Genomic DNA, 17,909 nt, shown 5'->3' on the forward strand with positions numbered 1-17,909 from the left:
ATCCTCATTATGGTGCCTTCTTGACTTATATATTTATAAGATTTATTTTGAAATATAACAACTAAATGGAAGGGGGTTACCAAGGAAAAGGTATTCTTTCTTTTTCTTCCCAGAGCACAGTAACATTTAAGACTAGATTTAAAGCTAAATAAACTGCAGCTGCATTTTGGAAAAATACGCCTTTTTTTCCCCCCCCTGTTTATTTTTCCTATTTCTTTTTCAGTTGCACAGTCCACTTAGTCAACTGTGTCTGATTTACATAATCATGTAGTTATTCTTCAGTTTTTCTGTTCCTATTTATAAACCATTCACAAACCATCCACTTAAGTAACAGCATGATTTATTGTAAGAATGATTATGGTTGTTTCACAGGGAAAATGGAATGTGATTAAACGAAGAATGAACAAGGACATTCTAGAAACAAAGCCTCTAATCCTACGAAAGGATTTGTAAATGAAACCTGCCTCTCAAGCCCCATCCCAAATAGCCAATGAACTACTGAGGGAATTCAGCAGATACCTTTACAGCTGCACAGCCAAGAGCTTAGCAGAAGACAAAAAAAATAGATAAAACCAAACCAACCAACCATGCACACAATATCTTATGGAGAAATGGTAAAGCTCCTAAAGCCATCTGCACTTTAGGGAGAAAAAAAAAAAAAAAAAAAAATTAGTGAACTGTATGTATACCGTTGCTGATATGACTCTTCCAACACAGGTCTGAATACCAAGGCTCTGGAGGGAGATCTGCAAGCAGATCTTTGCTCTTGGATAAGTTCCAGTGTCTGAGATAAATGCACCAACCAAGGAAAGGTTGGATATTTAAGCTGTGGATCCAGGAGAACAGGATCTTTTCTGTATGCAATGTATGTTTTGCAGGTGCCACAGGAACCCTAATAATCCACGCTTCCTACAAAAATGGCAAACAGTCTGATGGAAGAATATCAAAGTTCAATATTTTCACCTCAAGTACTTATTCTCTGCTCTCTCAGAAAGAACAAGTGGTGGAAAAACCCCTATTTACCAGTAACACTGCCATGCTTACCAACCAGCTACCCACCAGGAACCGCTGAGAGGCTCCACAAAGGAGAAGCAATGCTACAGAGCCCCATTCACTAGAAAAGACAACCATGCAAATGAAATCCCGCATAGGCATTCATACACAGTACTGCTCTTACACGTTCGTGTTAGTCCAAAATCAGCAGCAGTGATAGATCAACATCCTTGCTCATACACAGAAAAACCCGGTCCATTTGGACAGCGCATGCACCAGCAAGAACTTAGGAGATCCCACACTAAATTGATAGAACTGCTTCCAAAATTTATAGTTACAGAGCCATTCAGAAGAGCACAGTAATTTTTGCTAGTACACTGTCTTACAAGCCGTGGTTCCCAAACAGTGAGGGGGAGAAGAATATTTTAGGTGAAGCCAAGCATGGAGCCCCACAAAGTCAGCTTTGCACGATCTGTGTGAAATTCCCCCTTGAACTAGTCTAAGAGCTGCAGACGGGCTCAGCTGGGGGACTGGCAGAAGGCAGTGGCAACATCCCTGCTGCAGGGACATGGAGTTACCCTGAACATTGCCGGCTTTTCGAGGGGAACGCACTGAGCCACTCTCTTCAGAAGTAGCACTATTATTTCAGATAGAGGCAACTGCCCCTGTTACTACTGCAGTTATTTAGGTGTTGGCAGTAAGGAGTACAGCTGAGACCGCAGCTAGTAGTAATGCCCTGGCTAAAAGAAAAAACCTGCAGACTCAATACTTACAAGTTGTACGCTAAAATCTATTTTTACTCAAGAGTTATAGAAGGCTGAGAAACTTAAAATTCCAGGGACTCTTCTAAGATAATTATGATGTCTATGGCTGCACCCATGTTCTAGGGTCTAGCATTTCTGTGATGCATTTCTGTCTAGGGGTTGGCACCGCTTTGGTTTCAGACTCGGTCTTGTTAACCAACGAAATGGGATTCCCATGACCAGCTAAACTGGTTTTTCTACAAGAACCAATTTTGCGAGGAGCAGCAATGGGTGTCTGCAACTGCTGCATTTTCATAGGTAACTCTGAATCAAAGGAAGAACTACTAGCAGACGCGTGATCAGACTTCTCCCGGTTTTCCTTGCCCAATTGCTCTGTGTTTACGTGTGCTTTTGCACTGTACGGTGACTTATCGGAGGGTGGAGGTGGAGCTCTTCTTTTCTTTCCTCTGTTATCATTAGGACTTGTAATATCTCTTTTTGGGCCCAGATGCATGTTTTTCTGAACAACCATCTCATGAGATCCGTCAAAGAGAGGAGCCCATAAGGAAGATGCAGACTCTTTTTGCTGGCCAAGCAGGAACTCACCATCACTCTCTTCAATTTTTCTTTGTATGATATCAGCTAAGCCCTCATGTTTCACTGGAGAATCAATGCCTGTAATTTGAAGGGACAGCAATTAACTCGGATTAAAACATTACCGATGACTTTACTGCTACCTATTTCGTTATTACTATTCAGAATACAAAACCATATTAACTATGTCTCATAAAAAGTCTGGACTACTATTAAGAGTATTAATGGATGAAATGGAAAAGATTACGTATGCTTCCAAAGAGAACTGAGGTGACAGGAAGGAATTGTTTTCATGACAGCTGGATTGAGGAATGGGGTAGGCATTGACATTTCTTTCCAAGTAGAAGTAGAAAAAATAATGTACTACTAGGAAACCTATATGTACTTGATATTAAACATATTTTGTTGTATAGTGCTTTGAAATTTTCGTTTCACAGAAGGCCCATGAAAGTCTATGACTAAATATTCTTGTGCTTCCAGCCTGCAGAAAATGGGACATCTTTACATATATCATTTTTCTTTATGTGCTTTAAGACCGTCTTGCCCCATTTCTTATCCCTCATATTGAGTCTTCTACGTATACTGCAGTAATACTAGCCTCAAACAGCAGTAATATCTTTTCTATTGCATGCCACACGTTAATGATTTTCATCACATTTTTAAACACAGGGTTTTACCTATGGTAAAAAAAAAAAAAAAAAAACAAACCACAGGGTTTTACTATAAATAAGCAGGGAAAAAACCCTGGTATATTAGGAGTGAAACAGAGTTTGTGTTCTGCTCCTCACTGATATACCCGAATATCAGTAGAATTATGCTACCTTGTTACCTTCATAAAACTTCTATATAGTTGATTTACTGCTTTTCTGCTCTGCCTTCATAGCTTAGATAGGACTCTCTTGACTGTTCAGTGCTCTGATGCACGGTAACTCAATGACCCGCATGGCATTTTGAGCACCTTCACAGTTCCAATCTCAAGCAGCAAGCAGTCAGGCATTTATAGTTGTACAGTGTTTCTCAGCCAATACTGCATCGGATCCATTAAAACAAAGTGACCTACTTTTTCTAGTCTGTAAATATTATTTCTGTAATGAAACTATTAAAATAATCCTGCTGCATACCATTTTGCTCTGTAAAAATACAAGTCTCAAATACATGCTAGCTAGATTTTCCAAGCGTATTTTTCGACACCATTACCAAAGACCAAACAATTAGGTAAGTTATGTTAGGTAAGCCTTTAAATAGCTTTAAGAACAGCAAATTAATTTCATGCAACTAGTTAAAGACATTATTGGTTTGCAGACTGGACTATTTTACCTTTACATTTCCTGAGCTTTACACCACTCTTACGAAGAGCGTTTATTTCTAGTGACAGCTTTTTTGAACGTGTTCAGGGCTCCCTAGTTAGAGTTCAGATTGCAGATTTTTTGGCTCAAGGTATAAAAATGTATTCATTATTTGTGCTATTACAAATTCAGATTTAATATGAACTCCTTGGTATGCAATTATGTTGCTCTTTCATTGTCTGAATTGTCCTTGAAAAACTCAGTGTTTCAACATCAACACCAGAAGCCATCTGAATACAATGTTGTTTCTGTTACCCTGCAACTTGAAAAGACAAATCCCACTTACTCATATCATGGTAGACGGAGGTCGCTTCTTTTGTCAAGAACAAAGGTGGTTTCCGTGGTGACATAATCTCAATTTTCATAAATTCTTCACAGCAATGTTTCCACTGGCCTGAGAGAGAAAAGAGAACAATGACTGGAACTTAAACACTTCAGCTTGAAAATAATTGAAGTTATTAGGTTGTGTTAGGAGACTATCTCCAAAGCAATGCTAAACAGTAAGCATTTACTTGTGTTTAGCAGGAGTGCTCAGGATGCATTTGTATTTTCCACTCTGTACTCATTCTCTTAGCACAAAGGTCGTAAGGTGACCATAAAATAAAGGTCATACCTTTAATTTAAGCATTCCAGTAGTACAGTTATCCTATGCAGGTTAAATATCATAATTTGCCTTCAAATCCCCAAACCCAGAAAAAATAAAACACCTGAAAAAAGTAATAAATTAAGGTTAGGGAAGCTTCACCAAGCTATTGGGGACAACCTGCAATATACTGCAAACTGGATGTTATACAACTACGTTACAATGTTATAGTAATGTTCTGTCTTTAATAGAGGATAACTTGCCTTTTATCCGTTAGCAGACAAGGAAACCTCTTTTTCTATTAATAGATTTTGACCTTAAGGAAAACAAGACACAGTAAAATTACTTTGTTCATACCAATCATTCCAAGTTTTCTGAGCACATTAATTTTAAGAGAATTTTAGAACCAGGGAAGAAAAAAGGCATTTAAATGCCAAGTGACCCATTTTTTCTGAACCTAAGGAAAATGTCTCAAAAAATCCATCGGTATTCTATCTATAATGAATAAGAAGTAGTTCTTTTACCCCACTCTGCGCTAATTTAAAGAGGATGCCCTAGTTTTTGCTTGGTATGTTTCTTTAATTGATAGAGCCTTTTCTCATTGTAAATCAGAGCTAGAAAGGACTAGAAATATGAACTACAATGGTGAGTTTCCACAACCTTAATTCACTGATTTTTATTGGTGTGGTCTCTGACTAAAGTCTGATATTTCGTTAATTGACCTGGTTCTGTTTTCTGACCTGATAAAAATGACTATCGGAAACCAACTATACCTTGTCAATGACAGCATAATAACTGACAGCTTTGTACTACTCCTAATAAACCTGTGGGTCAAACTACTAAAGCAGAGGAAAAAAACAAAGACAAATTAATCTCTATAGTTCTTATAATAAATATATGGTGTTAATCAAGCAACACAGTATACTACTTCAATACAGTTTCACTGTTTTACACTAATAAATGAATTTTTTTCTCTTATGTAAGAACAGCGTTGTTCCAGGTTAGCCAAAAGATCAGGGTATCAATTCATCATCTCATTTGTATCATCTGTTCCCAAGCCTCAGGTGCAGCATTTACCAGGTTCAAGTAAGCAGTGTGTATTTGCATAACTGGACTGGAGCGTGCCTAGGTGAGCATATTCCCATGTAATAAGGGGTACCAAAACCTTGGAATTACCAACAGAATCATGTAATGCCTATTGCAATAAATTACAATTTTATTCATCCAAAATACTATTGAGCAAAGAAATCCCATATACATGTGCCTACTTACAAGAGTTGGCAGAGTCTGCACCCTAGCCACGGCCCCAAATGAATCCAGCATCCCCACCACTTCCCACTAACGTTTCCACACCCAAGGGTTTTATATGTGCAGAATCTCACCAAACCAACACACCACTGGTAGGATGCCCAGGCAGAGGTGGGCTCTTCCTGCTACAGTAGAGGAAGAGGTGGTGAGAATTTAGCAGTCCTTAAAAAAAATATCTAGAACACTGCTAAAAGAGACCAAGTTCTTTTGAGATTGATGGACATATTCTGCTTTTGGTTTCCTGCAAAAACCCAGACTGAAGACGTGGACTTTGGTTTAGCCAAATATTTGCTTTCCAACAGCTTAGACCACCACCTAATATTATCCCAAAGAACGTTTTTCTTCCCATCGTTGCAAACAAAGGCTTATGAGGCAATTCCAATTCAAATTGTTCAAAGATCCCTTTGATGTTACATAACACCCCACTCGGAGGGCACGCTGCCAGCACTGTCTGCTTACTTACTCAGATCATAAAAGTGCTGCCAGAAAGCCTCCATCCACTTATGAAGTTCGTCCCTACTGTCAGTAGCAAAAAGTTGCGTCACAGCCTCTCCAGACACAGGGTTGATAACAGAGAAGTTACTAGTTCTTCTCTTGGAGTCCTTATCCACAGCTCGAATTCTCGTTTCCTAGGAACAGCAAACTGTGGTCATGAGTTATTGCTTCAGCTCCACATCAGTTTCACCTTATGGCCAATGACAGTGTAAGGGAAATATCATCTCTTTTTATCTAATCCAGATTAATTTCCAATTAATAAAGAAAAAAAAAAAGTGAACTAATGTCAAGAGCTGCTCATAAAAATATTTTCTCATAAAACTATTAAAATGGTATAAAATACAAAAAATAAGGGAATGGAGCACAATTATTGCAGTTTAGTTCTGAATTACAGAATGTGCATTCTGTGTTTCCCCTCTCTCTGCCTTCGCCAGCTCATCTCACGCGGCTCGTTCTTCTCCACGGTAGTTTAGTGAATAATCTAAAAAAACAGCAAGCAGGGCCTTTCCTCTGGACAACCACATCGTTACAGCTACTGTTTGTCTCCTAATGTACTTCTGTGGGCATTGTTTATGTAATCTATTCTAAAGTTGTATCTATTTTATTTCATCTTAGTTAATCAGGACATTCGGGGCTAATACTACAGTTAAAGGAAACTTATCTAGTCCAAATTTAAAGGAGCATTTGTAGCACTAACCCATGCCGTTCTCGTAGAACAAATATCCAGCATGAAAAAACATTTTGTTCTAATATAAAAAAAAATCCTTTTTGTCACTTCAAAATAGACGTTTTAGTTTTGCCTCAATTAGGGAAAGCTACACAGAAACAATTAAAAATATCCATACGGGAATGTCTTTGCATACACGATTCAACCTGGCTGAACAAGCAACAGCCTACCACAGCACTGCTCCTGAAGGGATTTTTGGCGAACCCAGGAGAGCAGCACAACCCCAAGTCCTGGCGGGACGATGAGGCTCGGCACCAGGAAGCCGGGCGGCAGCCGACAGGAGCCGGGCAGGGCCCTCCTGCCGCACCGGGGTGCCCCTCGCACCGGGGTGTCCCCCCGCGTTTTGAAGGAAGGCAGCCACCACAGCCAGGGCTGTGCTCGAACGTCTCCCGCCTGGGTGGACGGTGAATCTTGACCACAGAGGTGGCCTCGGGGCATTCCTCAAAAGACGGTGGGGACAGACCAACCACGTTCCTTTTTACACGATTCAACCAAATGTCAAACATCTGCTAAAGATGTCAAACACACACCTACAGAAATTAAATTTACACATGGGATCCCATGGGGATAAGCCTAGTTCTGATACTCAGAAAAACAAAAATTATTCCACAGAACGTTCCCCAGATTTTAAATGCATTACTGAAGTAACCATTTGAAATACCAACAGCTGCTTGTAGCATATCTGATGGATATGCTCATTTAAATTCTTCTGTCTAAAAATAGGAGATGAAGTAATTCATCCATAAGTGCTCTATATCCCATTAACTCAGGTAACCATAGATACCAGCAAAAAAATTAAATCAAATAGATTAACATTTGACAGGTAAGAACTTCAAGCATACCATACACACAAGTTTATTTAATGATGTTTGCTGCAGGTTTTATCCCACAACTATGGTATTATTCAAAGGAGACAAATCCTCAAGCAACGATCTATATCTGATGCTTGAATATTTAAAGGAGGGATACAAGATGCCGTTACGGTAATGGGCTGATGAATTTACCAAGCTTGGGTGAACTATGCTACATGCCCAGTTCCACTTAACAACAACAACAACGGGAAAAAAAAAAAAAAAAAAAAAGCCCAGCACCAAACAAAACACAAAAAAAAACAAAGCAAGGATAAAAAATGTGTCTTAAGGTATCATGTTATAATAATGCTCAATTTTTCACAGTCTTATAGACAACTGACTCAACTCTGCTACAGTTATGGTAAAGACCAGAACAATCAGTGGATCAGAATAGGAAAAACTGAACTGAATCTTGAACTCAGACGACTCTTCTGGGGAAGCTGAAGCCAGTTTTACATCTTATATGCAAGATTAATTTTTTGAAGGTGAGGAAAGACTAAATGGGAAAATGATATTTTTTTTTTTAATGGAATACAAATACAAACTTTCCTCTATATTTTTCTCCTCAAATAAAAAAATCTCTTTGCCTAATATTACCTCTCTGAAAAGCTCATCTTTTAAGTCTAAAAGAAAATAGAAACAATAAAGGAAGAAAAAAAAAGAAAAAAAAAAAAAAGGAGAGAACAAAGTTTTTTATTGCTGAGGTGCAACACTTTCCTGCTAAGCCAATCCTGGCACACTGAGGGGCACTGATTATACAGATCATTTTAAGACATCAAAACAAATTATAATTCTTGAGAAAAATATTGAATAACCTAAGATCCATTTCTGTGTATCTACCTTGTGTTAAACAAGCCAAATCACATATAACAAACTTCTTTCATGTTTTTAGTACCAAAAAATAAACCAAGAAATTACAACACAACAACTGGAAACAAAATATAATCTCTTCATGTGTTGGTTTCTGCTGTAATGTTAATAACTTGCATGGGGTCTGTTTTAGGCAGGCAGGAGAATATGATTAAATTTAAAATTATGGCTTTCAAATACATTAATGCATAAGAGCAAATTCACCAGATCAGCTACAAGTATTTTCTCCTTTCATCTTCATTGTTTTGTGAAGTTGTATTAATTTAACATCCTTGTGGCCACTTGGATGGTAAGTATTATATGGAAAAGCAATATTAGGATTTCTGTGTCATTTTAGCTAGCTTCAGTGCAACGCTGCAGCTAAAAACCAGGAGAAGGAGATGGCATTATATGACCAGCCAGCATTCTGCGGAACACCAGGGAACCATAAAGCACAGTTTCCAAACCACTCAATCTGAGCATGTGTGTTATAAGGTCAACCGTGTGGGATTTGGGTATTATATCTGCTTTCCCTGCCCGCATCCACAATCTCTTTCAAGCAACTGCAGGACTAAATTGAGCGATGCTATGTGAGATACCAGACATTTGGAGGCACTTAGTCTGTGCTTTTCCAAAATATTTTCACAAGTATGAAGGCTTGTCTAAACCAAGCAGTGGGACAAAGTCTTTACTACAGAGAACATAGAAGTTTTCACAGCTCCTCTTTTTTCACCACTGCTGGAGTTCCCTGACACACACAGAGAATATTGCTCGTATTGCTGGCTCCCTAAACGTTTACACGGTCAAAACCTCATATCAATATCCTCCTGCTCCAGTCCAAGGGTGAAATCCCTGGTTTCCCAGAAATACCGCATGATTCCCTTGAAATTATGCTGCTGCAGACACTGGTACATTTTCTAATGAATTCCTCTACCTCATCTAGCCCAGGATGACGTTCCAAGAAGAAGGTAACAGTCTGCAGAAGTGCCAGCTTGATTTTGTCCTTTCACTTCTGCTACACTGTTAAGCAACCATGAGCCCATGGCTGCAAACACTTTGCTGTTCTTCATCCTGCTCACCTCAACGATTAGCACGAACACGGAGATAGCTCTGGGCCGGCTGCACTGTGTGATACCAGAGCAAAGATTGCACTGGCAAAGTGTGCCAGAAAGAAAATAATGGGCCTACATTAATTCGAAGTGGCGTCCCAGAATTCCTCAAGCTTCAGGCATACCTGGCACAAAAAGAGCCCTATAATCTATGACCAGAACACAATAGAATGTGTATTCCAAATACTGAGCAACTAACGGCAACTGCTGGCACATGCACCAATGTGCTGAGCTATCAGGTATAGGCAAGGCCTTTATTAATAATTTCAAACTAAAGAAAGCTTGAAAAAATTTCAGGAACCGGCTCATAAGGAATATTTCTTGTTCAAATTGGATTTCAGCAAATTTTCTTTGCTACAGAAAATATCATTTCTCTTTTCCTACTTAGTTGTGCAATATAATATGTTATAATCACATTTAGCTGGAACAATAATAGTAGCACTTGCATAATAGAAACTGCAGAACCATTCTTGCTCAACAGCAGTAGCAGTGAAGTCATCTGAAGTTGAAGTAATGACTTTGCTGGTCTTAATGGCTTCTTCAAGTCTCGATTCAAAGGGAATGGGAAATAAGGCTATCAGTGTGAATATTTTCCAGAGAGTTTCTCATAAATCCAGATGATTTCATTACTTTTCAGAAAGTATCTTTCAATTACATGTAAAGGATCAGCTTCACATTGCAAATGAAAATGCCACATATGCAACCAGAAGAGATTTTAGTTAGAACGTCTAGAGCTGATGTTCAATCTCAACTTTCATTTTGAAATTGCTGTTTCTATAACAACATGTAGCAGACAAGCCCATATGATTAGTTTGCTTTCACTTAATCCGTAAAAGAAATTTCTCAACAAAGAAATCAAAAAAATATCTGCAGACATTAAGTTATTTTCAAGAGAAACTGTTTAAGCAGTAAAGTATCCAAATACGTTTTAAATAGCAACTTTTTTCTGGTTTTAATTTAAATTGAAGAATTCACAGTCATATTCTCCAGCAGTCTGACATTTTTGTAAAATGGTATAAGAAACATGATTTATATACCTTCTCCATGTTAGCTTTAAGGGTACTCTGCAAATGTACGGGACAGTCTCCCAGCAAAGGCTTATTAAGCTGGGTTTTAGGTTCTAAGTGTTTTGGTATCTTGAAAGAGCAAAATCCCTTACTAGAATGTGGTTATTTTAAAAGGAAAAGCAAAACTAGGATACAGATCAAAACACAGAGACCTCCAAGGAAAGATATGAGGTAGCCCGATAGATAATTTTTTTAAATATTACCATCACATTTTAGAATATGGATTTAGCCATTCTATAATTTACTAAAGTTTACCATTTCTTAACTGATACTGTGAACAGCTGGAAAACAGAATTATGGCAAATGCTGACTAGTACAATTAAAAGTGACTGAAAGGGTAAGCAAGCAAGCCTTCTTAAAATTTAAATCACAGTCCAAATATTTAATGTAAATGCATGAACAATTAGAAGAAAAAAATGGTTTTGATAAAAGATATGGCACTAGCAGAAAGTTGTTTTTAATTAAGGAATCAACTTAAATCTTAGCATAGTTAAAAAGAAATCCTAACACAAACAGCCTAGTTTAAATGTTTGGTTTATATACAAGTCTCACTCTAGGTGAGAATGCAGTCATATTTTCCAGAAGCTTTAAAGCCACCAAAAGCCGATCTTGCTGTTGTAAGAAGCAGTTCTTTATTACTCTATGTCCCTATGCGTTCCCGATCATAGCCTAGCCTCTTTCTTGTACCACACAAGCATTTGTGTAGCCATGGAGTGAACTGGGTGAGAGAATTTATTAAGGGAACCACTGTTGAAGCGAACCTTCCTCCTGCCCCCCAAACGAGCTAATTTTAATCCACATCAGTTCCCTTGTCCAATTCATCGGCCAGCTGCCCTGCACAAAGCAGCACAGCAGGCTGAACAAGCGACTGGACGGGAGGAATGCTTCCTTCAGAATTAGGGTTGGCATCACGCGTTCACAGTAGTACAGCAGCCGAATCCAGATCGACCTGTGCTTAGCACAGTTTCCAAATGTGACTGTCTACTTATATGAGACGAATCCAGCTACATCAACTGCAAATAACATTAAATTCCTCCGTTCATCCTTATGTGATATTAACCCTTGATGACTGCACCAAAACCGGTTTTTGAAAGCATTTGTTCACTCTAACACTTGCCATTCTAGAAGGTCCTTCCAATAACATTCCTACGCTGAACACTTAAATTTTACTTCAGATGAAATACTTAATGTTTCTTCAGCCAAGTAGTAAGTAACATTTTCTCTTTAAGTTTTACTCAGCCTTTCCAATCAGGGTATCAAAAGCAGCAGTAATATGAACCTAGAGAACAGAACTTCCAAAGTTATTGTGCCCTGCACAAAACCAGTATTAAGAAAAGCAGCTTATTTTAAGGCAGTGAAATATTTTGAAAAACTTTCCAGCTCTCCTTCTAATTAAGACTGTGGCCAAGTAACACACAACAACAAAAAAGCTTTTGTTAAAATTCTACCTTGCTAAGGACAAAACTCTACCGGAGCATTGCTAAGGGACTGTAAGCAAGACATTTCCAAGGGCTGTCTTATGGAACTGTCATATAACAACTTACCACTTTTCCTAAAGAAAAGCATCCTCCTTTTTACCTCTATGTTAACCAGTTTAATGCAATAGAAGGAACTTATGTCCACAGCTAAGAAATTTAATGTCCTTGCTAAAAAATTCAGGGACTGCAAATTTCACTGAAGCATATCCCACCCACATGCTACCTATAAAGCATTTCGCATACCAGCAGCTTAGAGCCCAAATGACCATAGGTATGTCTTTAAACAAAAACAACCACCCCCCAAAATAAACAAAAACTCCAAACCAAAACAAACCCATACAGCCAATTGTACCTTGTGGATGGGAACTGTCAATGCTGGCTCCAATTTAGCCTCAATTTCTTCTGGTGAGTAATAACAAAAGAGCTTGCCACCTCTTAGTACGCAATACAACCTCCTCCAGCTAGTCAGGCTTCCTATCGTTTGCTAAAGGGAAGAAACAGTCAGAAATTGCCAAACATAAACTATAGATTAAGAGCATATTACAAAGTATACACAGATCAGTCCTATGTGATCAAAACTTAGCCACACTGAACTCTTTCCTGAAACAAAGACTTTCTGTTGCAGAACATTTCAGAATCACTGACTTTTCAAATGTTAGCAATGCTTTAAATGTCCTTTGGTGTTTTACAGTTTTCGCAGATTTACTGTCATGTGACACTAGTGATACAGAATCTGTGGATTCACGCAGAATGAAGTCTAGAACTGATGTCTTCTGTAAGAAGGAAACCACCTTTATTAGCTACAGTAATTACATAAGAGAAATAAAAAGAGTATCTCACTTTGGAAATACACACCACATTCCACAAATGTCAAGCAAAGACATTCGTCTAGAATTTCCACTTTCGCAAATTAATTTTCTGAACAGCTTTCATAAATGCATTTATAGTTTCATAACCAGTTTAAAGCTAATGACCCAAGCCCCTCTGTCCCTCTGCTACCACCTTCTGTTTTGGCTAGTTGTGCAATGAGCCAAAATAGAGAAGTAAGAAGAACTGTTTTTGAAGGGATGAATTTAAATATGGCTCACATCAGCAGCCAGATTCACCATGCTGCGATATGAACTCTTGGGCCAGCACAATGAGGGGTATGTACAAGGATGAGAGCCACTGGATTATTAGGATTGCTGCCAGCAAGTACCAGCCTAAACCAATTCTGAAACAACAATTATATTTGGTCTTTATGTAACAGCCTAAATAATTTTATTGATAAACACACCAAGGAAACATTTACTTCTTCGTGCTTAGGCACTGAAGATACCGTTTGTAAATGCAGCTGTGAGATAAATTTTTCCCTTGTTCTAGGTAGAACAGGTGAAAAATAACAGTTCTCATGGAACCACTTCAGGTAAAAGCAAACATTTTAACAATTGACTCCTAGTGACAGCTATTAACAGAAGAGGATGTAAACACAAGCAAGGTCTTCCTACCTGCTGATTAAGAAATCCTTCCATCACATCCCTCGCCATGCAGGAAGGCTGAGCAACTAAACGGCAACACATGTTTCCATAGAGAGGGAGCCAAAAAGAAGATTCCTCTGGGGGAAAAGACAAGGCAAAAAAAAGACAAACACTTAGTTCCACACATTTGACCTAAATACATAGTTTAGCTTTCTACATCCATTTCTATATTAAGATCATAAATGTAAATAAGCATTTTTTATATTTAAAGAAAGAGATTTTATCCTGTAGGATTAGATTAAAACTGATTTTTAGTCTTCAGTAAGTTTTTTTTAATTAAAAAAAAAAAATCCAAAAGAATTTCAAGTAAAAATGGAGCTATTGCTGTGCAAGAATAAGGTTTTTTTACATAAAGTATAGCTCAATCTCATTTCACAGCTAGAAACATTTTGAAAGATAAGTACAGTAGCCATCTCTTCTAAGTAGGATCCCTGAGCCCATCCCATCGTGGTGCACAGCAACATTTACACATGAGCACTTGGCTTCAGATTGTTTTACTAAGGCTCAGAATTCACATCTACTTCTGTCTTCAGCACTAGGAGCATTTAGGATTCCAAGGAGTTTCAAATGAATTGCAATATCCCCCCTAGCTCAGCTCTGCTATATAATGGGCTCTCTCTTCTGTAATTAGAAGCAGGTAATACAACTTTCCATTGACGTGACTCTGTCTTTGGTCATGTTTTAGAAACGCTTGTAATGAACCAAAATATCCGGGTATGTCACTTCTCACCAGACTAAATTATGTAAATTAATGACAGAAAAAGGAATTTGAAGGAGAAAGTATAAAGTACTAATAAAGAAAGGCTTACAAATATCAAAGAGACTCAGAATTATTCATCCAACCCTTCAAGAAACAAATGCCCCATAATCTTCAAATCTGTACTTATTCGGAATTTATGAAGTGTAAAGAATGAAATTCTCTTTGAGGTCAAGTTTACCCAAGTAAAAGATAAGTTCCCAGAAGCTACAGTGAAATTCAGTGAAAGTCCCATGCCTTAAGTTAACTATTAGAGGGTGGCTTATGGGAGGGGCCATCCTTTCAGAAAATAACGGACGACGAATCAAAACCTGGGCTCCTGCTACTTAGAACATTACCTCCAGTTGCCGTGTAATCATAGGCCCTGTGTTGTGTTCGCATCCAGGTTGACTGCTGCCAGCTTGTGCTGTCCCAGAGCTGAGGTACGGCGACCAACACAAATTGCAAGCACACATGCTTATGTCCCGTGTTAAATCTGGGCCTGAAACAACCTAGCTCAACTAAAGCTATTCTTCTACTTTCCTTATGACTAGAGAGGAAAAAGCTGTTCTTCATTCTGATACCCTTCCGTGGTTGTGAGGAAGGGGAAATAATGTGTGTATAGCTACAACTCGCATAAGACCGAGATGCAACTGACAGAAGAAACTCCCCAAAGAACTAAATTTTCATCTGGACTTGAAATTTTACTCAACGTAGAGTTTATTCAGCTGTGTACAGATGCCTATTTTAGAGCTGTTAAATATTTTATTAAAGTTGTTCTATATTAAGTATCAAGAAAAATAATCTCTTTAAGCTCTTTAGTTTACAAGAGAGAAAAATGCAAAATGTTACTGGTTTTTTATTTCCTTAAATTGGTACCATATGTACTTACCATTTCCTGTAATGGTAAGGTTGTGGGTCCTGAAATTGTCCTCAGCACTCTCCAGCCCCAAAGTGGTATATGCCAGCAAACTGTACTTTGCTCCACTAAATGTGAAAGAAAAGGCACGTTCAAGACACTTCTGTTTCATGTTGCTCAGGCAGTAATTAAAGGGAGTCTAGACATGCCTGAGAACACATTTGGGTACCAGGGAACGCTAAGGTGCAAGGCAGCACGTCAGTGACCACAGGCTGCCACCTCCCAGCCTCTTCCCACAGAACTCCCATATCTCTGGATTTCCTTGTAAATCAACACTGTCCCACAGCCTCTTCATCTGCTTCCTACAGCCTTATCTCCTGCCTCCACCCCGTGCACACCCCCAGTTCCCTCCCACCCCCCAACTTCCAGGCCAACGCCACCCGGCCCCATCAGGCAGCTCTTCCCACCGCCACTTCTCTGGGACCTGCCAGCCAGGGGACCCGCGAGCCCACAGACGACCCGCGAGCCCACAGACAGACGGCCCGCGAGCCAGGCTCACGCCAACTGCTGAGCCAGCAGCTGCCAAACTCAGGCCCAAAGGCTATGCTACCCAACCTCTCTGCACCCTGAGGATGCTGAAAGCGTCTTTCTTCTCTAGTCAGACACCAAGTAACTTTTAATAGTTTTTCAGCTTTTAGTCCTAGGCCTAAATCAACTAGATTTGGTAATAGGTTCAAAAATTGATATAGTTAATAGAACAACTGATGACATAAACTTTATCTGAAAATACAGGTTAAAAATTAAAAGGCTCCTCCACATTGCTCTGCTCTTTTGCTTTGCCTGTGTAGAATACACTTTATAGAAGAGTTGTTTATATATGTATTTTTTACTAGTATCTAATAGCTTGATTCTTCACATGCAGTAATCTGCACAGAGGTGCTACAATTAGTTTTGTAGCATAAAGCACTTTCACTTATTGTGCTTACAGGTTTCAGAATGTTATATCTTTGGTTTGGATTTTGCCTGGGAAAAAAAAAAAAAGAAAAAAAAAAAAATCACATTGACAATTCAGCACAGTGAACGTGGAATGCAATTCCTGGAATAAACTAGTATAAATTTGGTACATGTTTAACCTATTCCCCCAAATACTCTTCAGACCAAGTAACAGATTTACAGTCCAGTAATGCAGTAAGAATTCCACCTGGCTAATGGCAGTTTAAACAAAGTTCACAAGAAAACAAACCCCTTAAAATAACTAACTACTCTCCCTAACAGGATCTAGCATAAGATCCTTAAAATATTTTTAGTACAGCATAAGATAACTTAGTGGTGAAAAAGGTGAGAAGACACTATTGAACTAACATCACTAAAAAAATAGTTTTCTACCATAGTATTTTTCAAATGTTATTTCTACCAATAGCACAGTGGGAACATAAGCTTTTAAAATCTTTGGCTCTGCAGAGGAACAAGGCAGATGCCTATCTAGCCCTAACCCTAATGAAAGAGGAGGAGGAAAAGTAGCAAGTTTGTTAGCAAGGAGGCCTGTTACACATCTATCTCAAGAGAATAAAGAGAAAATTAAATATAACATTCTGGGAAAAAAAACACTGCTGTGAAACATTTCAAGAGGGCAATCTGAACAAAATCTCATCAGCATTTGTATATATTGCCTGCTAGACTGTTCCCTAACAAAAGATTCTCCACTGATTATGTTTTGCCATGCAGTTGAGCAATACATCACCATTCTATTTATACTGTACCAAAAAGTTCAGTTTCTTCTCACAGATAAAACTTCTGTGCTGATTTTAAAGTTACTTTTTTTATAAAGCATGACTAATTACCACAATAACCTTGCCAAAAAAAATAGCTACTTCACTTTTAAAATATGCTTCACAGTAACATTTTAGTTCTAAAATATAACGGTCATTCCTTTCAGCCAACTGCAATATAATTTAGAAAAGTTTTATCTGTACATATTTTTCAAATTTAACTGACTAATCGCGATTGTTGACTATGTTTTGCCTCTACATTTCACAGAATTAGCTAACTGCCTTAAATGGCAGTTTCTTTGTCTAACAAAGAATAATCTTTTTACTGCATCTCACTCAGTACTTTGCATATCTATAGTATTTTTCCATGTAATAACTTTAAAAAAAAAAAATCAGCTCAACTTCATAACATGCTGTGGCAAAGGTTCGTTGTTAAATCTGTTTGCTGATCAAGAGACAGAGGCACCAAAGCTGCCACACAGACACTGGCGTGGGAAGGTGTAATTATATCACCCTTTCTATAGATGCATATTAATTAATACATCTCAGATCTCAGAATCTGTTCCTCAATATTAATCCCAATGTTAGAAATCCCAGTCTTAGTTCACTCATGCAGATATATAGAGCAGAGGATTTGTGAGTCAAAAAAAAAAAATCTAATATGCTCACCTTTCAAACAGATCTTAAATAATAGAAGGTAAAAACAAATACAACCTTCAGGTACTAAAAAGAACCCAACTGTAAAAGTGAGACCACTAGGTTAGACTATGTACTTTTAGCAAAATATCCCTATGAGTTTGCCAATTCAAACCTAGGACACCATGCCTCCAGCCCAGTGGAGGACAATGCATAAAAGGCAATAACAAGTCTATATGTAGGCCAGTG

At 38.3% G+C, this 17,909-nt stretch overlaps 1 protein-coding gene across 3 annotated transcripts in view; it reads right to left on the reverse strand.

The window, feature by feature from the left end:
• Window positions 1-215: 215 nt before the first annotated feature.
• Window positions 216-17,909, reverse strand: part of RTKN2 (rhotekin 2) — a 51,891-nt gene continuing 34,197 nt past the window's right edge. For all 3 annotated transcript variants that reach the window (XM_033004280.2, XM_033004279.2, XM_042788702.1), the window contains exons 7-12: window positions 15,289-15,383; window positions 13,631-13,737; window positions 12,496-12,627; window positions 6,031-6,196; window positions 3,963-4,070; window positions 216-2,411 (exon numbers count right to left, since the gene is read on the reverse strand). In XM_033004280.2, the coding sequence (XP_032860171.2) occupies window positions 1,858-2,411; window positions 3,963-4,070; window positions 6,031-6,196; window positions 12,496-12,627; window positions 13,631-13,737; window positions 15,289-15,383 (1,162 nt within the window). In that variant the 3' untranslated portion in view covers window positions 216-1,857. The remainder of the gene's footprint in view (window positions 2,412-3,962; window positions 4,071-6,030; window positions 6,197-12,495; window positions 12,628-13,630; window positions 13,738-15,288; window positions 15,384-17,909) is intronic.

This window comes from Tyto alba, unplaced genomic scaffold (genome assembly GCF_018691265.1).
Source record: "Tyto alba isolate M040663 unplaced genomic scaffold, T.alba_DEE_v4.0 Super-Scaffold_1, whole genome shotgun sequence".
Classification (NCBI taxonomy): domain Eukaryota; kingdom Metazoa; phylum Chordata; class Aves; order Strigiformes; family Tytonidae; genus Tyto; species Tyto alba.